We start from the raw sequence: 25779 nt of genomic DNA, 5'->3' as shown, positions 1-25779 counted from the left end.
ACGTCTCCGGGCCACAGTGGGCACAAGCCGCGAGGTTGGTCGGCCCCTTCTTCTTACATACTTAACAGGTTTGCGATGTGCTGTCATTGACAGAAGCGACGCGGGCCTGTGCCAACCATACAGGGAAATGGTTGCACCTTAATATACCCGTATTCCATAGGCGAAAGGACATCATACCTCCGCTCCGCTCATGGCATTGGAATACGCGCAGCATGTGTAAGTGTAAGTACGTGCATGTTCTGTACACTGCAGCAACAAAATGAGCCTTGTGTGTTCAGAAATTTGGAGCTGAGCATACAACATATAGGCTCACTTAGGTGCTCACGGCATCACCTATAGGGAGAGCTAAATCTGGAAGGTAAATCATCGCGTTCTAGCCGGAGCGGCAAGGCAGCACTCTGTGCGCATCTCAGAACGCGCAAAATGCGCGCTTTTGATTTGATGACCTCAAGTTTAACACATTTATGTACATTGTTTTTGTGATTATGATCGTACTGTCTGGTCACAAAACGTCATGTGTTTTTTGAACTGAAAGACATAAGGACGGTATGTATTTACGCTTGGTACAGGGACAGGCAGCCACGTGCTACCTAAAATGCGGCATCTTGAACTAGAAAAGTGATTTCATAACGTACACATTTACCTTGTGCGCAGAGCTGCAATGAGATGGGCGTGCGACGTTCCTGCCGCACCTGTGATGTAGGTAAAATTTCCCAAAACAAATTACCGAATGTATGTATAGTCTAGGCTGGCAGACGCTCGCGACATGGCCGATATAACAATGCATGTGCAGGTGACAAACGTGTTCCATCGATAGGCGGGAACAAGTGCTCCCTTGCAGTATTTGCTGAATCCATATGGGGCGACAATATATCGCGTGTCCAGGCAGCCTAAAGCACCGCACTCTCTGGTCTGAGGGACCGGAATAAGTTACTGCCCCATATGGAGTCAAGATGAGTGTTTTCAGAATCAGCAGGTCGAGCTGAATTAAGCACATTCCGAACCTTCAGAAAGAAACATACGTTGAGCATTTATATTCACAAAAAGCATTCGGCACCTATAGGGGAACTTTACACTTAGCGACTAGAGGTGAGTAATGTATTTAACTCATAAGGCAGGCAATTAATTTGGTGCCTAAAGGCAAAACATGGGCTTAACACAGTTAGGGAAAATAATATATATAAATACGAGTATAGAGAAAAAACATTCCACACTATTCCACGCCTAAAGGCAATAACATATTCACATCAATTGATGGAAGAAAAGTGCATTGACCGCCTATAGACAGAAACGGAGCCAGAGCATGCAAGTACAGGAAGAATTCGGCATGGATAGGTAGAAATTCAAATGCAATTGTCAAATAGGTCCAGATACAACTACGCGTAAAAAGACAGCACATTGTGTGTATATGTGAGTGTTAAATGCACTGCACAGATACATATAAGCTAGTTCTATTAAAAACCCTTAGCCTCGGGCCGGCAGGGCAGAAAACATAAGCCCTGAAAATGCCATAACATCCAACTCGGAGAGGAACGCTGCTTCTTTAACCGTGGGCGCACCCGGCAGATCCCGCCCCTTGCGCTCCTCCAATAAGAGGTCAGTTTGTGGGAGGGGTTTGCGAACTCGCCTCTGGATGAAAAGTAGCGGCAGTCCTGGATGAGTCGCTGTATTCTGCTGAAGTGCTTGTAAGGGGCGGTGCAAGGGCCAAGAGACCTCAGAAAGGCATCGGCGCTAAACATTCGCCAGGCTGCGCGAGCTCCTGTCTAGAGCTGCGTCACTGGGACAGCGCGTGCGGGAGCAGCTCTGCAGAGGACAGCTCGTGCACCGGCGCGTGCACCTGGCCCTGTACTAGAAGGCTGTGCTGTGCGCAAGGCATTTGGTGGAGAGGGCTCTCTGGACATTTAATTCTCCGGGATTTCTCATCGAATGCCTGCCGAAGGAGCCCCACACCGACCTGGACGAGTTCTGCCCGGAGTCACACCGCTCATGCACGGCATTGCTACGCTCTTCCAGGCAGGTCACATCGGAGCCGCCTAATTCTGACTTAGCGTCTTCATGCTTTCGGCTCAGTGCGCCTTCACCCAGCTCAGCTGTCTAAATCAAGGCTTGAAAACTGAACAGTGAACTGGGATTTTGTGTACATCCCACATCCCTGGACCCTGCACTTCTTTGACTTTTAAACGCATCTTCCAGTACTTGTCAATGCTTTCAAGTGTACTTGGCTCTTGTTTCGGACTTTAACTTTTTAATTCTTTCCCCGTACACCGGGGCCATTAAATATAAGTTTGGGTTGATATTTTTACTTTTTCTCCATGCACCTTATCCATACATAGAAGCACCAGCTGCCTTTTTCATCCTTTTATTTAATCTTGCACATGCATCTGAGGGTGCATGACCCCTGACCTCTGACCCGCACCTCCCGTTGGCTCGCCTGCCCTCCGTCCCCGATGCTTACCATGCCCCTGGAGGAGCGGGACCCGCCCGGCTGCAGCAGCCCCGCCAGCTCATCCATGTCTCCGGTAGATTCGGACTCGGACTCGACGCTGTCCCCGCGGCCCCCGTCGCTGGTGCCCAAGGCCGAGGGCCCGGCGGGGGAGTCGGAGGAGCGCTTCCCCGCCTGCATCCGGGACGCCGTGTCGCAGGTGCTGAAGGGCTACGACTGGTCCCTGGTGCCCATGCCGGTGCGGGGCGCCGGCTCCCTCAAGGCCAAGCCGCACGTCAAGCGGCCCATGAACGCCTTCATGGTGTGGGCGCAGGCTGCGCGCCGGAAGCTGGCCGACCAGTACCCGCACCTGCACAACGCCGAGCTCAGCAAGACGCTGGGCAAGCTCTGGCGGTGAGTACCGTGCCGCGATGTTTACTGTGTGTACCTTGTATGCAGCACCGCGTGTGCACAGTGAGTACTGTGTGTCTACTGTAATGTATGTACCGTGTATGCAGCACCACGTGTGCACAACGCCGAGCTCAGCAAGACGCTGGGCAAGCTCTGGCGGTGAGTACTGTGCCGTGATGTTTACTGTGTGTACCTTGTATGCAGCACCGCGTGTGCACAGTGAGTACTGTGTGTCTACTGTAATGTATGTACCGTGTATGCAGCACCACGTGTGCACAACGCCGAGCTCAGCAAGACGCTGGGCAAGCTCTGGCGGTGAGTACTGTGCCGCGATGTTTAATGTGTGTACCACCTTGTATGCAGCACCGCGTGTGCACAGTGAGTACTGTGTGTCTACTGTAATGTATGTACCGTGTATGCAGCACCATGCGTGCACAACGCCGAGCTCAGCAAGACGCTGGGCAAGGTCTGGCGGTGAGTACCGTGCCGCGATGTTTAATGTGTGTACCCACCTTGTATGCAGCACCGCGTGTGCACAGTGTGTACTGTGTGTCTACTGTAATGTATGTACCGTGTATGCAGCACCACGTGTGCACAACGCCGAGCTCAGCAAGACGCTGGGCAAGCTCTGGCGGTGAGTACCGTGTTGCGATGTTTACTGTGTGTACCTGGTATGCAGCACCGCGTGTGCACAGTGAGTACTGTGTGTCTACTGTAATGTATGTACCATGTATGCAGCACCACGTGTGCACAACGCCGAGCTCAGCAAGACACTGGGCAAGCTCTGGCGGTGAGTACTGTGCCGCGTTGTTTACTGTGTGTACCTTGTATGCAGCACCGCGTGTGCACAGCGTGTACTGTACCCCATGCCCATGTCTACTGTAATGCACCGAATGTGCAGCACTACGTGTGCACAGCGCTGAACCCTGCATGACCCTTGCCTCTGGCGGTGAGTACTGTACCCCATGTTTACTGTGTGTACCTTGTATGTAGGACTGCGTGTGCACAGCGTGTACTGTAATGTATGTTCCCTGCATGCCCCGGGGCAAGCTCTTGCGGTGAGTACTGTACCTACCCCATGTCTACTGCAACGTACCTTGTATGCAGCACCGCATGTGCACAGCGAGTACTGTACCCCGTGTGTACTGTAACGTACCTTGTATGCAGCACCGCATGTGCACAGCGAGTACTGTACCCCATGTCTACTGTAAAGTACCTTGTATGCAGCACCGTGTGTGCACAGCAAGTACTGTACCCCGTGTGTACTGTAACGTACCTTGGTCGTAGCACCGCGTGTGCACAGCGAGTACTGCACCCCATGTCTACTGTAATGTACTGTGTATGCAGCACCACGTGTGCACAGCGCTGAGCTCTGCATGACCCTTACAAGCTCTGGCGGTGAGTACTGTACCCCGTGTCTACAGTAACGTACATTGCATGCAGAAGCACATATGCACATTGCTGGGCTCTGCACGCCCCATGCTAGCTCTGGCGGTGAGTACTGCACCATAATGGTGGCTGCACCTCAATGTTTACTGTAACGTACTGTGTATGGAGCCCCGTGTGTGCACAGCTATGGCGGTGAGTACTGTAGCCCATGTCTACTGTGACGTACCTTGTATGCAGCCCCGTGTGTGCACGGCGCTGAGCTCTGCAAGCCCCATGCAGGCAATGGCGGTGAGTACTGTGCCCCATGTCTACTGTGTGTACCTGGTATGCAGTACCACCGAGCTCTGCAAGACCCTGCGTGAGCTCTGGCGGTGAGTACTGTGCCCCATGTCTACTGTGTGTACCTGGTATGCAGTACCACCGAGCTCTGCAAGACCCTGCGTAAGCTCTGGCGGTGAGTACTGTACCCCATGTTTGTGTATTCACTGTGTATGCACCACCGTGAGCAGCGTGAGCCCACTTCAGTGTTTACTGTATGTACCGTATATGCAGCACCCTGTGAGCATCAAGCACCACGTGTGCAGATGGCCGGGCCCAGCAAGCCCCGTGCACGCTCTGTGCTGTACTGACTCCCCAGTGTTTACTGTACATTTCTTGGATTGATCACCCGTGAGCACTTACCACCTACCACCACACGTACACAGCGCCCAGCTCAGCGTGAGTACGGTTTCAGAAACTGGCGGCGAGTACTGTGCACTGACCCCAAGTGTTTACTGTATGTAGTACCCTGTGCACACCCAGCACCACCTGTGCACCTGGTATGCACCACCATGTGCACGCCTAGCACTCACTTCACGTGCACAGCGCCAAGTTCATTGAATCCATGGTAGCCTCTGGCGGGGAGTACTGTGCTGTACCCCAATCTTTACTTCATGCACCGTGTATGCACTTGGCACTGTGAGTATGGTGCTGAACCCCATGTGTCCTTTGTGTATACCTTCAATATGCAGCCCCATGAGCCCCTAGCGCTACATGACTCGGCCAAGAGAGCGCAGCACTGTACCCCGATGTTTGATGTATTCACCTCCACCGCCGCACTTCGCCCAGCTAATGATACCCCATGTTTTTAGTGGTGAGCTCAGCAGGGCCCCGGCGGCCTCTGGCGGTGAGTACTCCGCAGTATCCCATACAGTACTCACGATACGGGCCAAGCGCAGCATTCTCCCATAATGTCGATGTTTGAATATATTACTAATTGGGGTGCCACACTATCGACCCCCTTGGTGTATAGGCGCACCTCCCTGTGTATGCACACCATGGGAATGTATGTAGTCGATATTTGTGCAGGCCGATATTCCTGACCTGCACATAAGTAACCTGTACTCCTGCCACGCCTGCGCAGCGCTAAGCTCAACAAAGTCCTAGGCACGCTGCGCTGGTGGGTACCAAAGCGCACCCGGAGGTGCCCTGTGACACGACGTATACCCTGCACTTGGAAGGGCACGGATTGCCCCACCTGCGCCCCATTCAGCATAGAAGACCACACGTTTGTGACACAGGTCAGCACGACCTGGGAAGTGTCTCGCACCGGGAATCCGTGCGCACGGGATCGTGCAGTGCCACGGTGTGCTGCCCCTGAGGACCCGTGACCATCCTTCTCCCCAACCCTTAGGCGCAAACTCTGGGAGTGAGTACTCTGTCCGCCGCTGAGTACCGTCTACATCTTGTGCGCGTTCCAGCTCACCTCGCATGGCGTGTGCGCACGCAGCAAGTCTCTCGCGGGGAGTATGTGTGCACTGCTGGGTGCCGTCTATAGTGCACCCCGAGGGATACAGTATACATCTTATGTGCATTTCAGCTCACCTCGCACCGCGTGTGCAAAACGCCCTGCCCAGCGAGCCCGTGGTAAACTGTGGTGGTGAGTAAGTCCGGCGTGCAGCGCCCGTTACTGTGCCACAAAGTATACGGCACCCGAGGGATACTGTTGTCATCCTGAGCTATTCGAGCTCGCTCTGCATCGCGTGTGCACGCGCACGTCTGGCGAACTCTGGCGGTGAGTGTTGTCTGCACTAAAATGGTCTGACACCGCCACACACAGGCGAACACTGCAGTACACTTTCTGTTACTTGTATACAGTCTTGGCTGCAGTGTGTACATGGCGTGTCATCCACGTGTCCTCCGCACGTGCACAGCTTCGGCGAAGCTCCGTTGCTCTATAGCAGTGACTACCCCTCGTGTACCCATTAGTTTAAACGCCAGAATATGCGTATAGCCAACAACGCCACGTGTGTGTGGAATACAGAACATGCACTGTACACACATGTTCTGTGCGTTACAGGCGTCTTTACGGGCCTGCGCCAGCTGTGCGCGCCAGCCAGACCTAAAACCCCAAGATCAGCCGCATTCAGGTGTGCTCTACTGCACATTGATCAGTGTAACACAGCGCCAGTGAAACCGATCGGGGTCAAGTCAGGCCTCAGTCACACTCATACCGCGACTCACTTACCATACCTCGACTCACTTACCCTCCAGTACTCACTACCATCCCCACTGCATCTCCCTCTCACTCCAGCACTCACTTACCCACTCCAGAACACACTACAACCCTCACTGCAGCACACACACCCTCCAGCACTCACTAAATCCCTTACTGGAACACACTCCCACTCCAAAACTCACTACAACCCTCACTGCCACACACACACACCCTCCAGCACGCCCCTCTGCACTGGCGCACTCGCGTCAGCCCTCACTGTCCCTTCCCCACCCTCACTGCACTCACACTCAAGCTCACTACACACGCCTTCATTCCATTAAACCTTTTAAACTCTGCAATTAAAATAACTACGCCCCCCCCCCCCTCCTCTCCGACCCTCGGTGCATCAATACAGTCTTCAGTGAACTCTTCCTGCTCCATTTTACCCATAAGTCCTGCACCCCCCCCCCCCCTCTACCTGGCGAACCAGCTACCTCCACCCCTGGTGCACGCGGCTTATGATGTCACTGGGGGCATCTGACCGGGTTGGACGAGGGGTAAGGGGGGTGAAAGTTGATTTCTCTGCTGCATGCCCCTCTCACATTATGCATTTACTTTTGGTGCACAGTGGGATTGTGGCGCGTCCCTGGGAGCATTTTTTTGTGTGATTGAAAGCGCCACGAGGCTATTAGCGTCATTGTGGGCACTATAGGAGCGGTTCCGCTGTCTGGCAATAGCCTTGCGTTTCAGCGTCACTTCATCACTCGCTCATATACTCATTCTACAATCCACTCTGTCCCATGCACTCACTCTCAACCATTCACCCTCTCATACACTCAGCCACTCCCTCAATAGCCATTGAGTTTCTCACTCATTCGTTAAATTACTCCGTTAAGTCACTCTCGCCCACTCCCTGGTGGCGTTGGTGCTCACTAGCAGTCCCCAGCGCCTTTCCCCAGGGCTTTCACTGCAATCAGACGAGGCGCTGTGGTGTGGCGCTAGCTGTCTGGCAGATTTACGGGAATGAGCCAGTAATCCCACAGTGGCTCTGACGTGTTTTCACAAGTGAACGCCATCCTTCAGGGGCTCCCCAACAATCAACGGGTGTCATTAACGAACTAAATCACTAGCTTGTGTACTTTGTTAATATACAAATCGCAGCCCTGCAAGGGACTGAGGTGTTTAATTCATGGCGCCGGAATTTAATTTCTGCAATTAAAACAATTGCGCACCCCCACCTCCCTCCGCGTGGGAATAGGCCCAAGGAAGTGTGAGAAGTGTCTGCGCATGCGCGGCAATTGTAGGCTATTTTACAAATGAAATCCTGTTTAAACTTCCAGAAAGGGCCCATGCTTAGTCATCTACTGAGCAAATACGTTCAGGTATGTCTAATATTAAATATACAAGTTCGGCTCCGACATTTATTGAAAACATAAGTAGGCAATTATAGAATTCTTTACACATATTTAATGTGCCTTAAAGCCCCATTGCTGTGTTGACTCTGGGGTATTAAAAGGGCTCACCAGCATATGATGCGACATTGGTGCATTCTGGAGTCTATGGACCTTTACCTGCCTGTGAACTGTGAACATCCTATTTTAAAGGTAAAACTAGCGCTTAGAAGCCCCCACAGTGTGGTACAACATGCGGCATACTTAGTACCCTCAAACAAGCTGCGTGCTATCTACGGAGTCAGTGCTGAGCAGATGTAATTTATTGTCCACAGAAATCGAGCCATTATTGAAAGCACTTCGACGCCTCATCAGGGGTAGTAAGCGCTATATAAATGAAATGACAGTTACAATAGAGCAAGCCGTCGGGGTGCGTAAAAGGGGTAGGTAAATGGGGCCTCAGGGTGACACATAAGTCCTTTGGGTAATAAAACATACTTTGCACTTAGGAAACTGGAGGCCGTAGGACGATGAAAACAGAAACCGTTTGAGATGTGCCCATGTGTGCCACGCATGGGGTGTGTTCATGTATCCTGAAAGCGCTGAGGCGCTGACTGACCCAAAATGTAAACAAGGCTCCGGAGGAGTCATTGTTCGTTTTTAAGTGGGTGAGTTTGGAACAAAAAAGACCAGAGGTCAGGGCTTAGAAATCTACCGCAAATATGCAAAATATTACTGTACTGTAAACCTGTCTCAGCTGGTGCAGTCCCTAAACTCCTGCAGATATAGCGCCTACTTTTCAGTGCGCCTTTTTCGGCGCTATATCAACCACCGACATAAGCGTTGATTTGGCATTCCTGAACATCCCGGTTAAAAAGTTGCCAAAAGTTTCCAAAACAGTTTTTAAAATACGAGTTAAAAGCTCGGATTCATTTTTACAGCTTTAATTTTTCCTTTCTGCATTATCCTTTTCTTTCTTTCTTCCCAATTGTTTTATCTTTCTTTCCCTCTTGTTCTTTTTGTCTACATTTCCCCCACTCTTCCTCTCTTAAAACCGACTTCTGAATAGGCCTCTATCAGGAAGTGGGCCATACAATGTACTGCCTTCAACAACGAACCTCAGAAGTAAAAACCTTTTGCCGATTCTTTTCCCTCCTTTCTGGCGGTCTCCTGAGCCTTCTCTGGAAGGCTTGTGACACTTTCTGAAGCGTGACACTGTACACGTGACAAAAACAGCGCCGTGCACGCGCCTCGGGATCAGAGAACCTTGCGAGGGACTGGTGAGAGGTGGAAGCCCATTCTCCTGATGGGGCTGCCCAGTGTCGTCTTAAGGACTTTTGAGACCCCGGGCACGACATATTCTGGTGCCCCCATGTTTATTACGTCTTCAAATGTTATGGTTTACTTTTTTGCTAGTAGCTTGCAGGATGCCAAACAAACCTTCGGAAAAGGTTTTACACACGTGCAGTAGAAATATGTGTTTCTGAGGGCCCCCCAAATTCTTCCAATGACACTGGCCCAAGAGAGGTAAAGGTAGGGAGAGAGACGTAAAGAGCCTTTGATATAAAAAAATAAACGGAAGTGAGACACAGCAAGAGTGAAAGTTTACTTTGGGGGGGGGGCGGGGAGGGGGGCTTGGAAGGTGGGGCCCTGACTGAGCACTTGCCCACCTTGCCCATGCCTTAAAACGTCTCTACCCTGAGCATTTGGTGATACGGCGATACCCGGGGCACCTCCTGTCAATCACTATTTCCAAAACTTAATTTACACCTTTTACGCCTCTGGCATATTTTTTCCAGCCTACTTTGTCTTTTTTGACAACTGTAGGTCCATGCATGCATGACTTTTGAAGAAAAAAAAGGCGCACCCATTTTACTCTCGCCATTGTGGCGTTGTATAGACCCGCGTGAATATGTTGGCTAGGGTCACGTGTTTCTGATGTGCATGCACCAGGCTGGTGTAAATAATCCTCCTGCCACCTGTACATCATTAGACAGACATGACATGTAAATATCACAGCTGCTGCCTTAGAGGGGTTTCAAATATCTCTCTCTCTCTCTCTAATATATATATATATATATAATATCCCCCCCCCCCTTCAAGAGTAAGTCTTCCTACTGAATGTTTGCCAGTGGTTGGTGTGGATGCGACAGGAAAGATGCTACCCGTGGTCCATAGCGCCGAGCAGGCACATCCTCCCCAGTGTATTAACAGCACTATAACCCCAGTGCCCTGTCAATAAGAAGTTGTCCCACACTGCATTGCATTTTATTTATTTGTACCGGACTTCTTATCCCTAATCTATATTTTCAATGCACTGTAAAAGAAAAGCATATTTTAGTTTGTGTGCATGTTTTTAATTCCCTTAGCAAGCACTTTGTATTTAACATTTGAATTATGATAATACACGTTGTAGCAAAAAGTACATTTTAAATATTGGCACATTATCCCCAACAAAAACACATTTCTCGAAACCTTGATAGGCACATCTGCAGACTCGGGCAAACCATGAATGGGCGAGGCTCACATCTTTCTAAAGAGTACTTAAGACAATAAATCGTGTAATGTAAACAATCCATAACTGGTGACATGTAATACAGCCCGGCCGTTAGGGGGCGCTTATAAAGTACCAGGCCTTCAGCCTCTTCGTTTCTAGATCTGGTGACGATACAGGTACACATGACAGTTACTCGTAATGTATTCTATACATTAGATGAATTACTTTCGATTCAATGCAGCGTCATTTAAAGGTGAGCGTGGCGTTAAGAGCGGCGTCCTGTGAGGATGGAGGGGGTATGGTTGAATGTTTCCAGGGGTTACCATCCCGGCTGCGGAATGGAAACAGCCTTGAGTGGGGTGAGTTCGGACCGCGACCAGGCCATGGATGGAGAGCTCCAAAGTTTGCTAACAGAGTCTGGGGACCTAAATGTCATTTCACAAAAATCGCGTGGCCTAAATATTTTACAAAGACCGCCCCCCCAACGCCCCCCCCCCCAACTGCAGGACACATGCACCCTGTGGAGCAAAATGCTTGTAAAGGATATTTGGACCACAATATGTGTGCGTCCGGCTATATGTTGTTATGGATATTCTGGCATGCAGCCCAGTGTGAGGAGATGGGGAGTGGGGGTTTATGTGTGTGTGGTGGGGGGGGGGGGTTGCAATGCACCTGCACCTCTCTGGCCAGCACAGCTAGACATGCTGGGCAGCTGGTAGCCCAGGGGGTGCGGGTAGGTGGATCCTGACCGGTGTTGTTGTGTTACATCACTTACAGCTGTACAGCGCCCCCTTGTAGCATTGCGATGTGTTATCCAGGAGCGGCTGCAGGCCTGCGTGATTGAGGCGAGTACGTTGTGGGAAGAGTGCTGCGTGGTGTGGCCGAGTCGCACCGCTGCTGTTAAGCGCGCCGGTGCAGCCGAGGAGGCGTGTCACCGGTATACACCACCGCACGCCCCGTGGAGAGGTTGGAGAGTTGTGTGGGGGGAGGGCTCCATTGGGGTACAGTGGAGTGGTTGGCATGGCTGGTTTGGGCGCTACATACCTGTCGCTGATGTTAAGGGTGCCGGTGCAGCAGAGGTGGTGTTAGATCTCTGTGGAAGACACTGCCTTCGAGAGAGGTGTATTATGGGAATAGGACAGTATAAGGTGTGCACCGAACGTACAGCTGCTGCTAGAAGTGTTAAATGGGACAGAGCGCTTGCCTCTGGTACCCTGGAGATGCGTGGGGGGACTATGGGGTGCGGCCCACGCGGGAACAGTGCGGCCTGTCCACGGGGTATTTAAGTGTTTCTCCGTGGGCCTGCACTCGGTATAGAGCGGGGCGTGTATTCGGCAGTTCTCGTCCATCTCGGTCCGTGCCATGGGTGCACAGCACCGCATGAAGGGCACACACCAGAGTATACCTTTCCTATAGCGCACACACTGAGCGGAACCGCCTCTAGGCGCCCAGGCTTCGAGCTGTGAGAGGTTTAGGGCTCCTTACACTGTCTGCTCTCGTGCTCCAGGCCAGCGCAGGGTCTTGGGCAGGCGGGTCCGCAGCACCGGGAGCGCGTGGAGCCATCTTACACTTCAAGAGTTCCAGAGAGCAGCGGGGGCCTCACTGCCGCGCTGAAGATAGGACTGTAATCCACCGAACTCACTACCGTCCCGAAGAAGTGGTGGAAACCACCAAACTCACTGTCACCGTGAATGGTAGAAATCATCAAACTCAATGCTGTCCTGAAGAAAGTATTAGAAGCCACCCAACTCACTGCCACTCTGAAGTAAGCACTGGAAGCCACCCAACTCACTGCCACTCTGAAGAAAGCACTGGAAGCCACCCAACTCACTGCCACTCTGAAGAAAGTACTGGAAGCCACCCAACTCACTGCCACTCTGAAGAAAGCACCGGAAGCCACCCAACTCACTGCCACTCTGAAGAAAGTACTGGAAGCCACCCTGCCACTCTGAAGAAAGCACTGGAAGCCACCCAACTCACTGCTACTCTGAAGAAAGTACTGGAAGCCACCCAACTCACTGCCACTCTGAAGAAAGCACTGGAAGCCACCCAACTCACTGCCACTCTGAAGAAAGCACTGGAAGCCACCCAACTCACTGCCACTCTGAAGAAAGTACTGGAAGCCACCCAACTCACTGCCACTCTGAAGAAAGTACCGGAAGCCACCCAACTCACTGCCACTCTGAAGAAAGTACCGGAAGCCACCCAACTCACTGCCACTCTGAAGAAAGTACCGGAAGCCACCCAACTCACTGTCACTCTGAAGAAAGTACAGGAAGCCACCCAACTCACTGCCACTCTGAAGAAAGTACCGGAAGCCACCCAACTCACTGCCACTCTGAAGAAAGCACCGGAAGCCACCCAACTCACTGCCACTCTGAAGAAAGTACCGGAAGCCACCCAACTCACTGCCACTCTGAAGAAAGTATTGGAAGCCACCCAACTCACTGCCGCTCTGAAGAAAGCACTGGAAGCCACCCAACTCACTGCCACTCTGAAGAAAGTACTGAAAGCCACCCAACTCACTGCCACTCTGAAGAAGGTACCGGAAGCCACCCAACTCACTGCCACTCTGAAGAAAGCACCGGAAGCCACCCAACTCACTGCCACTCTGAAGAAAGTACCGGAAGCCACCCAACTCACTGCCACTCTGAAGAAAGTACTGAAAGCCACCCAACTCACTGCCACTCTGAAGAGAGCACCGGAATCCACCCAACTCACTGCCACTCTGAAGAAAGTACTGAAAGCCACCCAACTCACTGCCACTCTGAAGAAAGTATTGGAAGCCACCCAACTCACTGCCGCTCTGAAGAAAGTACTCGAAGCCACCCAACTCACTGCCACTCTGAAGAAAGCACTGGAAGCCACCCAACTCACTGCCACTCTGAAGAAAGTATTGGAAGCCACCCAACTCACTGCCGCTCTGAAGAAAGCACTGGAAGCCACCCAACTCACTGCCACTCTGAAGAAAGTACTGAAAGCCACCCAACTCACTGCCACTCTGAAGAAAGTACAGGAAGCCACCCAACTCACTGCCACTCTGAAGAAGGTACCGGAAGCCACCCAACTCACTGCCACTCTGAAGAAAGCACCGGAAGCCACCCAACTCACTGCCACTCTGAAGAAAGTACCGGAAGCCACCCAACTCACTGCCACTCTGAAGAAAGTACTGAAAGCCACCCAACTCACTGCCACTCTGAAGAGAGCACCGGAAGCCACCCAACTCACTGCCACTCTGAAGAAAGTACTGAAAGCCACCCAATTCACTGCCACTCTGAAGAAAGTATTGGAAGCCACCCAACTCACTGCCGCTCTGAAGAAAGTACTCGAAGCCACCCAACTCACTGCCACTCTGAAGAAAGCACTGGAAGCCACCCAACTCACTGCCACTCTGAAGAAAGTACTGAAAGCTATCACTTTTACTATCACCTTGAAGAAACATTGGAAGTCACCCACCTTACCTCCACCTGTAAGTAGAAAGTACTAAAAGCTACCAATTTCGCTACCACCCTGAAGAACCACTGGAAGCCACCCAACTCATTGCAACCCTGAAGAAAGTGTTGGAAGCCACCCAACTCATTGCCACCCTGAAGAAAGTATTGGAAGTCACTGAACTCATTGCCTCCCCTAAAAAGTATTGGAAGCCACCCAACTCATTGCCACTCTGAAGAACGTTCTGGCAGTCAGCCAACTCACTGCATCTCTGAAGAAAGTATTGGAAACCACCCAATTCACTGCCACCCTGCCAGTAGCGATTACTGGACGCTATCTATTTTTACCGCTCTCCGTTACCCCACCCAGGAGAGAATAGTGGACACATTGCTATCTACCGTATTACCCCTGCCCAGGAGAGAGGTGTGGACGTCACCCAGCATCCCCACCCAGGAGATAATGGTGCAAACCACCCTACTCTCTCCACTCGGGAAAGAATAGGGGAGGTCACCCTACTTCTGCCAGCGAAACCGCCTTACTCCGCCCATCCAGGAGACAACAGTAGAAGCCTATCTACCTCTCCCCACCCCGGTGAGCCGTGGACGCCACCCTACTCTCTCCACCCAGGAAAGAATATGGAAAGTCACCTTCTCCCAACCAAAAGACAACGTAGGAACCCACCGCAGTCCGTGGCAACAGTAGAAGCAAACCTACCCTCTTGCCCCCATACTCCGGGAGCCACCTTCCCCTACCGCCGCAAAGGTGTAGGCCACCCTACTCTCGTGCCACCCGGCAGAGATCTCTGAAAAGCGCCCCTCTTCCTTCCCCTGATCTCACGGAGCAGCAGCCTGGGTTCGTCTATTTTTCTCAAACACGCTCGACGCAGAGCGTTTTAAAAAGCAGCGCTTGCTTTATTTGTGGGCGGCCTGAATGATACCCCGGCCCCAGCCTCCCCCTTGCAGGCCAGTGCAACGAAACTGACTGGGCTGTTATACTCTCGCATAACCTCTGTTGGGGCACTGAGTGCACGGGACCAGATGAAAGGCCACGACGAGCCCAGGCCTAGATACAGAAGGGTGCAGGGCACGCCTGTTTGTCTACGGAGTTTACGGAAAAATATACCAGTGCAAGACTAAAACATAAAATCAAAGTTTGCCTTCTCTTTTAATCATATTTTCAGTCCCGAGAACCGGTCATCGATTTTTCCATTTACAAAGTATACAGACCAAAACCTAAAATGCAACCCTGTTATATGAATGTACCAAAAGCTACTCATTTTAGAGATATCTGAAGGATGATGTGGGTTTTAATTTGTGGTATGCAGGGTATAACAGATCTCGGCAGCATGCACTTAACCTACTGAGCTATTCTGTTTAGGGCCGCGCACTTCCCTGCAGTGCTTCTCTGCCATGTGACCGGATTAGAGGCAGCGAGATTGTGGCACAAACATCAGGGGAGGAGGAGGCAAAACTCTGGGAATAAAGCACCGCTTGTTCTCTGTCCTACAAAACTCTGCGTCAAAGAACCGACACAGGCGTTCTCAGTGTCAAACGGGAGCCCCAGTCTAACCTCCGAGGTCGGAGCCAAGAACTCAGCGGTCCTTTTTCACATCATACGTTATCTCGGCTGCTATTTAGAACAATTAGATGCCTAAATCGAAGCTATGAATGAGATTGCCCCACTCCCTTGGCTGTGTCGATGGTGCAGTTTAGTGGCCAAATTGCTGATTTGTGAGAGACGGTAACGTGGTGTTTAATCCTGGCTTGTCCTTTCACCACAGTGTTTGATCCTGGGCCAACCTCTCTATTTTAATCAGCGGCATTGTTATTATTATTATTGTTCTCATTCTTGTGCTTATTTATTTATAGATAATTCAGCACTTCTTTGGTGTCTACGAGCATTAAATGCAATACATTTCTAGTACTCTGATTTACCGACCTTAGAAGGATGTAAACCTGAGCCTTCACTGCCAAGATTGAAACTCATGAGCTAAGGATCACCGTTGCCCTTATTACCCAGGTCTCATTTGTCTCGGAGTTGGCAGTGCGTAGAAAAAGGCTAAAACCATTGTGAACTCCAATGCAATTAATGGGAAAAGAGCGGTGTTCATTTTTTGCAAAACAAAAATGTTAGAGGGTTTATAGAAAAGTAAAGTATTAAGAATAGGTCGCACATGGACATAATAGTCATATAACCAATAAACACGATTAACCACTGAGTCCTGGAGTAGCGTGCTACTTGTCATAAAGTGCTTAACCAGTTGGAAAGGGCTAGTGTGAGCTGTATAAATGAAATCATTCATAATACATTTTTTGGTATCGTTTGAGAGAAAACATAGTCTGCTTCTAATCACTATAATACACTTTGCCCAATTTTTTCCCCCATTGTTAGCCATTTTTTCGACCCCAGAAGGAGAATAATCTCAGCCAGCCCCATGTGATTTATTTTAGTCTCTGACTGCAGACTGCACAAGAGATGCATAGCGCACACACACAAAAAATGAACAGCACGTGTCCAAAGTAGGATAGATGTTCGGTAGTAGGTTTGTAAAGCACATTGTCTGCTGTTTTATAGCACCATGTGGTTAAGCATTTAAATACTGCGTCCTTGGCGTGGCCCATGGTGTATGGAAACGACGAAATAGGTCAATAGTAAAGCTGTGGTTGACGGTTTGGCGTCAATTCTCAAATAAAACTGAGGAGGCATATGAGCATACAGATCGTGGTAAATAATTATTTTTTCAGGCAGTCCTTTAAGTGTTATTCAAAACAAACGGCGGAAAGAGACTCGAATACGTGGAGTCCACCAGACACTGTTCATTGTTCCCGTAAGTCAGTGCTTAACTTGAAAAAAAAAATGCAGGTGTCTAGAATTGCCAAACACAATGATTAACTTGTCTTTATTTCATCTAATTTCTCTTTCTTCGATACGTCCTGTCTCTTTATCTTCCTCCTGCCTATTCTTTTCATCCCTGCCGTCTTCCTGTGTCACTTCTCCGTTCTTTCTCTAGTTTTTGGTCAAGTAAGAAGCTGCGTACATCAGGAGTGTGTAATAGCCATTCTAAAATGTTGATGACGTCAGCGAAAGTTTGAGACCTATTATGAGTTCTGTCTAGACCCCTCCTTTAAAATCTGCCCACACTAACCAGGCAAACTCGACCCACCGGAAGTTGTCTGATTGGTCAGTCCAGGCCTGCTCTATGGTGTCCTGGGAAGCTTGTTCATGGTGTTTCCCTAGTATTATTATTTTCGGTTAGTCGGTTAGTCCAGTGAAATGTGGCAAGAGATTGTTAGGATGGACTAACACGGCAGTACACTTTATATGATGTAAGCATGTGAGGTAGGAGTAGAATGTGCAAAGTGTGGCTGGAGCGGAAACAGTTGAGAGAGCAACACCGAGCACCTTGTTGTTTAAGAACCTGTCTGCTCTTATTGGGAAATAAACTAACCTACAACTCATTCTGGCGACGAGGATGGGATGGCCGAAAGTAAGTTAGGGCGTGGAAGATTCTTGCATAACAGAGATTCTAAGCAAAAATCAGGAGAATGTATTTCCCCCATTGACTTCTATTGGGGCCTGAATCTGGTTACTGTAATGTGTAGGATTTGTAAACCTGCTGCTGCAGGATTGGTTATTAGAAACACAAATGTATGTTTTTTACCTGTCAGGAGTAGAGTGAAAGCGATTTGGCAGGACAGAGAGAGCGTAGTGCAAGTGTTATGCACTGGCCTGCAGGAGCAGGTTAGTGGCAGTGCATACTCCGTGTTACACAAGACCAGGCCCTGTTAGCTGACGCCCACAGAGGAATCGGATTTCTGCATGCAGGAATCGGGAGACAGGAGACTAGCCTTGAAATCAGGTTGGCATGTGTGGCAGGCTCAGGGCTTAATTTGAGCCACTGGTTTCCGGTGCTCGGCACCGGCACTTAATTGTCAACACCAGCGCTTTTGACACGATGGCTCTGTCTGGTTAATTCAGAAGTGATCACAATAACAGTTAATTATTAATTAAATATACATTAAACATGATCACTACCTGCCGCATAGGCATTTACAGCTTTGGGGGCCTGAAATAGTCTGAAATGCCACACTTGTAGGAGTGTGATAGTAGTTGTGTTGTTACGATTATTGGCAGCGCTGGCAGGGGCAATGTATGGTGCAAGCTGCAATGGCCTCCTGACGCGAGCCATGGCACTTTTTTTTTTTTACAAATTAAGCACTGCGTATGTTGACTTGTTGTGTAGTGTTCATAAATATATAGACAACACTGCATGCTTTATGCTACCGTTTTTCCTGGTATGGTCATAAAAAGTAATCTTGAATATTCTCTTTTCTCGTGAAGCCTGCTAAGTGATGGCGAGAAGCGGCCCTTCGTGGAGGAGGCCGAGAGGCTGAGGGTACAGCACAAAAAGGACCACCCCGACTATAAGTACCAGCCTCGCCGCCGGAAGAGCGTCAAAGCCGGCCAGAGCGACTCGGACTCCGGGGCAGAGCTGAGCCACCACTCCGGCAGCCAACTCTACAAGTCGGACAGCGGGCTCGGGCCCATGGGAGAGGGCCATCACCATGGCGACCACGCAGGTACGCGTCTGGGCGGGCTGTGGGACGTCACCGCGGCGTGCGTGCTGGCAGGCGAGTTCCGGTGTACTCTCACCGCAGTCACTATTAGTTTTTTTAAAAAATTGTTTCCTATGATGTTTCTCTAGCGCCGTAACACAGAGATCTCTGAAGCCAAACACTAACTCTCTGAGCTATCTTACAAGCTTAAACATTGTGCCAGCTTATCTTTAATGCAACAAGCGAAGCTCCATGTCTTACAAAAGAAATACATTTTGTTTTCGGTGGCCTTTGATTCAAGTTGTTGGGCAGGCAGGCATACAGCGGAAAGTTTTGTTACAGAGTACAAGTAAAATGTCAACAGACCGTCCTATGAGCTGCGCTAATGAGGCTTTCTCTGCGCTTGAGATGGAAATTTACAGGAGGATAACTCACTAGCCGAGAGTACATCTTCGTAATTGAGAAGCCCCAGTACAGAGACGTTTTAAGGCATGGGCAAAGTGGGCTCTGGCCCAGGGCCCCAGCCTTTCAGGGGTCCAGAGCCACCTCTGTTCTGTAGAGAGTCTTGCCCTGATGATCTTGACTAATTCTTTTCAGATTGTTTTAAATACCGTTTTCCTTTCATTCATTTTTAATGTGGGTGATGTGGAAGAATCTATTACAGACATTTTGCATAGAAATGTTGTGTTTATTTTTCATGCAGCATCCATCACATATGAAAAATGTAAAGGCCTCACAGAGATCATTTGCAGTAATAGTAATGAACTGCTGCTTTGTTAAAATATTGAAAACACACATCACTATCTCTGAACATGAGCTGTAAACACATTCGAATTTAGACGATTTGGCCTGTTCACTGTCAGTGGCCTGGCCAAAGAGGGCATGGAAGAGCTGAAATTGAATCATAAAATAAAACCTGTTCTAAACAGGGGCCCCCAAAATAGGTGTGGCCCAGGCCCCCCAAAATCCTTAAGATGTTCCTGCCCCAGTACAGTCCTTTTCAGTGTTTTTCACCCCTGCTGAGGGCTGCTGCTACTCCCCCCATATACATTAAAGAAGTGCAGGTACTCAGCACCTTTTTGTAGCTACCCCTTTGCTCCTGGTGCATTCCGCAATGGCACGTTGTAAATAACCTTAGTGGTTTAGGTGGTTCAGTGTGTGGCATGCATATGAGCGGTACGGCTCCCGCTGTGCCCTGCTCAACCAATTCATCCTTCAAAGATGTCAACACGGGCACTGTTGACTTGGATAACAACATACTCTATTTATCACTGTGTGTGATTGTTGGGTGTTGCAGGTAGCAACAGGAATGGTAATATTTCCAAACGAGATGTTCCTCAAATGAACCATAGGGCACAAGCTGGGCTTAACGGTCATGATGGGTAGTAGGTAGTTGCAGTAACAGGACAAAACATGCATAAAATGTACGTATATTGTGTTGCACTTATATAGGTATAGAGCTTTCCTTACCCCCGTGAGACCTAAAGTTCTTTTTTGGGTGGTCTAGTTGCATTATGAATTTACTGCTTCCTGGATGACGTATTAAGGTTAGAAATTTTGCTGGGATGCGAAACGTTTGGGAAGGTTGGATTATATTCGGTTCTCAGTGCTGTAGGTCGCCTATGTCAGCTGAAAGGACTTGTAAGCTGTTTACAGCTTTGTGATGAAACAACAATGTTAGATTTGGCCTTATGTTTAAAAGGCGGGAAACACACTTCTTAAATATGTCGAATTAGATAAGCATTGGTAAAGCCAACTGGTCTGGCCTCTGCATGTGTGCAGTTTTTTCACAATCATGTACAGTATGCAAAAATGGGCTTTTTTAGAATGTATAAATGTAAAAGAGTGGACCAGCAGGCCAACAATGGCACTGAAGCACACTCCTTTTCAGGCAGCTGTGCACTGCTGACCTGGCAAAGTGCTGTCATTGACATGGCAATGGAGCCAATGGCTACAGTGTATTGACCAAGTGCCACTTGTGGTATGCTGTGGTGGGCGGAACCAAAATGTAAATGGCACCTAAACAGACCAGTGGATAAAAAAGGGCTCATCAAAAGCCCCCTGTATGTATCTATGTATGTACTTTTATGACTTTTTTTGGATGACTTGGCTTTCCAGGCGGCTGAAGCTGTCTCTAGACCTGGCTTAAAGAGTGACACTTCCAACATAGTGGTGAAAGTGACTTATTATTACCCGGTGTAGGTCTGTGGAGTGAGGAGGGGCACGAAAATGGCTGCCAGTTACAATGTCGTCAGATAGCAATAACAGAGATTGGGTCTGGCAGGGGCGCAGAGTGCTGACTGACTCCTGGAGCCTTGCTAATGTCTGGTAACTGTAGACGTGTTTGTGTTCTTTCAGGGATAAGCTCTGTCTGACGGACCCCCGCCCTTCTTAAGGCGGGCTTTCGGGCCAAATATGTAACCATTTACTCACACCCCTTGCTTGGCCTGGTTATACAGCCTCAGACGCGGACGGGTTTGTAAAGGATTGTGCAGAGTTTGCGACAGGCTGGTGCCTCAGATGTGACTTTATAGCGAGAGGAATAGCTAAGTGATTGCCACAGCCATATTGGCGTTTCCCAGGCTCCTGGATGTCCACTGACTGTGTCCCCAGCCCCATGTCTGTTTCAGAGGATCCCACACTCCGAGCCAATCATTTAATCTAATTTTTAAAATAGACCAGTCAAACAAAGTTACCTCTTGAATATTACACTGCTAGGCATTTTGTAAACACTGAATTTTTTAAAGCGTTTCATTTTAAGCTGGCATTTGAAAAAATATTTACTCATTTTTTTACTTAAAATATTTACTGTGGTAAAAAGTTTGAAATTCGAGCTTTTACTGTTAACTTCTTTTACCATTGCCACGACTTGCCACTGGTGTAAAAATTGGCTAGGATTGGAGCTAAAACTGTACATTTGCCAAGTTGAACTATTTGCAAAAAAAGGAATTGACCAAAGGAAAGTGATGGATGAGTCGACGTTAAAAAACAAATCTGTTTTTACCACGGTTTATAATAAAATTTGAAATACACTGTTAGTCATGTCCAATTGTTTCTCGTTTAGTATTTCAAACAAAACGTATTTTACACAAAGTTTTACATTTTCAATTATATTTAAACTGAAGATTTAGGTTCTGATGGGATATATTTATCATGGCCATCATTATTTTGTTAAAAGCAATAATTTGAATGTTGACAGGAAAGTAATCTTTTATGTTTCACAAAAAACTTCAGTAAAGCAAAGGAAACGGGAATGTTAAATATGAAATGGTTTAAAGTGTTAGTGGTGCCATTCTAATTGCAGAAAACGTTTGAGGCAGATTTGTTAAATCATTTCTTGGCATTATAATCTCAAATGTGAACATTAAAAACACATCTGTGAAACCTGCAAATATGTAAATTTTTGTTGCAGGAATCAGTTTAACATGGTGGGATTCACTGAGGATGTTGGTTTGTTTGAGAAATTTTCTTTCATTAAATGTATACATAAGCAGTCAATTTTGGTTTATAGTAAAACCACTGGATTGGAGGTGCTGAGCTAAATTGTGTACTTGCTAACAGTTACCTAACCACCTGATATAATGTTAAGTGCCTAAACTGTAACTTTTTAAAACAATATTTAAGTCCTTCATAATAATTCCACGTGTCAGCATCAGGAAGTTTCACATTTCTGGTCAGAATTGCAATATTGTTATTTTTTTGGCTGTTCAATAACTATATAGGAAGAATAGACTAGAATATATGACTGTAAACATTTTCAGAGGTTACTTTAGAAGAATTGCTTAATTGACAAATGCACCGAATGCACTCTTTTTTTAAAGTTTCTCTCTCTGTGTTTTGTTTGAAGGTCAGACCCATGGACCCCCAACGCCACCTACCACACCAAAAACAGATCTTCACCATGGGGGCAAGCAGGACCTGAAACATGAAGGACGCCGCCTATTGGACAGTGGCCGCCAGAACATTGACTTCAGCAACTTGGATATCGGCGAACTGAGCAGCGAGGTCATCAGCAACATTGAGGCATTTGACGTGCATGAGCTTGACCAGTACCTGCCACTCAATGGCCACGCAGCCATTCCAACCGAACACGGGCAGAACTCAGCAGGCGGGCCTTATGGTGCTGGCTATCCCCACCCTACAGCTGCCGGTGGGGCATCAGCCCAAGCTTGGACTCACAAAACCACCTCCTCGTCCTCCTCTTCCTCCTCCAATGAAGCGGGCCAGCAGAGAACCCACATTAAGACGGAACAGCTCAGCCCCAGCCATTACCGCGACCAGTCCCATGGCTCCCCCGCACATTCGGATTATGGGGCCTACAGCACGCAGGCATGCGCCACCACCGCCTCCACAGCCTCAGTGGCCTCCACATTCTCCAGTTCCCAGTGTGATTACACAGACCTTCAGAGCTCAAACTACTACAACCCTTACTCTGCTTACCCCTCCAGTATATACCAGTATCCCTACTTCCATTCCTCGCGGCGCCCTTATGCCACACCCATTCTGAATGGCTTGTCCATTCCACAGGCTCACAGCCCGACGGCCAACTGGGATCAGCCCGTGTACACGACCCTGACCAGGCCCTAAGATGGGCAGACTGATGTGGCAGAAGTTTCTTTGTAGTCTCTCAAAAGTCATTTTGAGGTCTTCCAAACGATATGCACTAATGAAGGAGCACGCAAGAGCCGACTGTCGCACTAGATAGCTAAAAGTGCCTGCTGATAGACTGGGAACAAAACAAATCCCTTGTAACGGGACATCCCTGTGCTTCAGACGCCTACAAACTTTTGAAGGAGACACATCTTCCGTATATATGTGTTGTCCTCTTTTCTTTGTGTTGAAAAATGACAGACTGTACATGCTGGAAGAATGAAGGAGAACATTTCCACTCCTCTGTGAGGACTGTACTCAAGGCATACACTTTTAACCTCTGTTTAAGGGGTCTATAAGCAGAGAAAGCATATGGGATGCAGCCAGGACTAATTGCTTTCTTATAACCTATTTGATTGAAAAAATCTTGTGGGAACGAACAAGTCAATATGGACCAACTTCTTGAAAAGTCTAAAGAAGTAATTTGTTTTGACTTGAGTGCCAAGCGAGGATTGGCTGTAATTAAACATTCTATTTGAAGTTTTTAAATGTTGATTTTTAAAAAAAATCTGTTAATTTATGTTCTTTATTTTGATTTTAATTAATAAAGTAATATTTGCAAAAAAGTAGATTTTAACCATGAAGTGGGCAAAGGGTAAGAGGGGATCAGAAATAGTGGAGTTGGAAAGTGGCTTGCAGCTGAGAATATTCCACCGAGTGGTGGTTATAATTGCTAGATTGTGTGGGTGCCGTGGTAGGTTATAAAGCATGCCTGTACGGAAGCATTCCACGTCTGCATCCACCAAAACAGTACTAGCTATGGTGATTGCGTTTGAGCCAGGTACCGGTCAGCCATGATGGTTACAGAACAATTCTAGATCATTCACCTACGCGGTACATAGAGAAGAAATATAAAAGCTGGTATCTTTATGTAAAGTAAACTAGTTTTGTATGTAATTTTTTCATGCACAGTCAGACTCAAACTAACTGGATTAACTGTTGGTCATGTGGAATTCTATTTCCAGTAAAAGTAAAAAAAAATTTAATTGTAGGAATTAAACAGACATTTCAGTTTATATTAGGTTTAATGCTGGTATTTAATAACCGCAAGGCCACCCGGTCTGATTGTATTTTCAAATTCTTCATCCATTTAACTGCAGCAGCCACCTACCAAAACAGTCTTCTCAAATTTTTTGTAGATTTAAGAATGTAGCTGCAATCTTAACCTCCCATTGAACTGCCTTCAAAGGATTAAGATTTTTACCCTGGAAGTGGCCATGTAAAAAAATAAAATAAACCTCCATCTGCTGATCAGCAGAGAGATTGCAGTAATACCTGCTCCTTAAGGGAAGAGCTGTAAATTCATGTTTTCAGCAATAAACAATGTCTTACCAAACAAGGTATTTATCTACTCTTGATGGCAGTTATAGACTCTTGTGCTGGCCTCATGTTTCTAGAAATGGGGCTCTTTGTCATGTGCACTCAAAACAGGCTTCCTTCCTGGGCCTCAAAAAAATCACACACTGTGAATGTTGAGCATTAGCCACTCCTATCCAAGGCCTATCCTTCGGCTTAGCAAGCAGGTGAGAGAGCATCTCAACCGCCTCTTCCAGCTTGAGCTGTAAACTGTCACTCCGTGCGTTTCTCTCAGAGAATATTCTGAGTTCCTACGCCTCCTTGAAGGAAGAATGAAAAAAGTTTTTAAGAGCATTGCCTCTAGTTGAGGCCAGGCCTGGTATCCGTGGAAGCCTCCATTGACGTGGATTTCTCTCTCATTTCAGAATCATGGGGCGGCCATTTTGTGAAATGGCCAGTCAGGCCGCGAGCTCTGAAACACATTGTGCATTCTGCCCCATGCTGCTCCACACACATTTTGCAAAATCACAACTAACTGTTCAAAAAGCCCACTGCAATAGCTGTTTCTTGAGAATTATGATACTGGTTTCAAGTTCAGTTTAAATTGTGGCTACTGGAAACCAGATGTTATCCATTAAGCTGTGAAACTAAAACCTTCTCCACTAATTTGTGTCTTAGATACTTAGTTGTAGCCTAATTTGATTCATGTAAAGTTTAACGTTTCTTCCGGTGTATGCTGAGCATATTATACCTTCCTCTACTTCTACCTTGTGCCTTCACATCCTTGTAAATCTGAAGTCGTTTTGAGATGTTCTCACTTGTCCTTTTTTCTACCTGTTCTTACTTATTTCTGAAATGTATATTTTTGGGGGGCATATTTGCTGATTCGAAAAAAGTACAAACTAAACTCCTTTTTTTAACACAGTCTATTTTTCTGTATAACATTTTTCGCAGACGTTTTCTCTGTGAGTTGCTCCGTTCTCTGTTCCGCTATTTTTTGACTTGAGTAATGCTAACTTTTGTACAGATACATTTCTTGAAATAAAAAAAAAAAACATGCTTTTTATCGAGTGCCACTGTGTGCTTTTCATTTTGTGGTTAGCGTGGGTCTACACAGAACACACAGACAGGGGGGAAAAACAACTTGGAGAACAAAAGGGGGGCCTTGCCAGTTTTCTGCTGATAGCAAAGCAGAAACATTTTCACTTTAAGACGCAACACTTTTCCCTTTTCGGTCTTGCAAGTTTCTTTGAGCAAAG

General features: G+C 48.0%; 1 protein-coding gene across 2 annotated transcripts; it reads left to right on the top strand.

Moving 5' to 3' along the window:
* The first annotated feature begins 1657 nt into the window (after positions 1–1657).
* Positions 1658–25586, top strand: SOX8 (SRY-box transcription factor 8). 2 transcript variants are annotated; one of them, XM_085629340.1, is made up of 3 exons: positions 1658–2836; positions 18360–18598; positions 22422–25586. In XM_085629340.1, exons 1-3 carry the CDS (start codon positions 2448–2450, stop codon positions 23159–23161), a joined length of 1368 nt encoding a protein of 455 aa, XP_085485466.1. In that variant the 5' UTR covers positions 1658–2447; the 3' UTR covers positions 23162–25586. The 2 variants fall into 2 exon arrangements, with proteins under 2 accessions (XP_085485466.1, XP_085485467.1); XM_085629341.1 differs by lacking the exon at positions 1658–2836 and adding an exon at positions 3308–3467.
* Positions 25587–25779: the final 193 nt, after the last annotated feature.

The sequence above is a fragment of the Triturus cristatus genome, chromosome 10, assembly GCF_964204655.1.
Source record: "Triturus cristatus chromosome 10, aTriCri1.1, whole genome shotgun sequence".
Classification (NCBI taxonomy): Eukaryota; Metazoa; Chordata; class Amphibia; order Caudata; family Salamandridae; genus Triturus; species Triturus cristatus.
The sequence above is the reverse complement of the archived record's forward strand: the minus strand, read 5'-3'. Positions and strand labels throughout refer to the sequence as shown.

What these genes read in the sequence shown, in the direction of transcription:
- SOX8 (XM_085629340.1), top strand. Translation starts at nt 2,448, where the DNA reads ATGCTTACCATGCCCCTGGAGGAGCGGGACCCGCCCGGCTGCAGCAGC. An exon ending in ACGCTGGGCAAGCTCTGGCG is followed by an intron (nt 2,837 to 18,359) that starts GTGAGTACCGTG and finishes TTTCTCGTGAAG; the next exon opens with CCTGCTAAGTGATGGCGAGA. An exon ending in TCACCATGGCGACCACGCAG is followed by an intron (nt 18,599 to 22,421) that starts GTACGCGTCTGG and finishes TTTTGTTTGAAG; the next exon opens with GTCAGACCCATGGACCCCCA.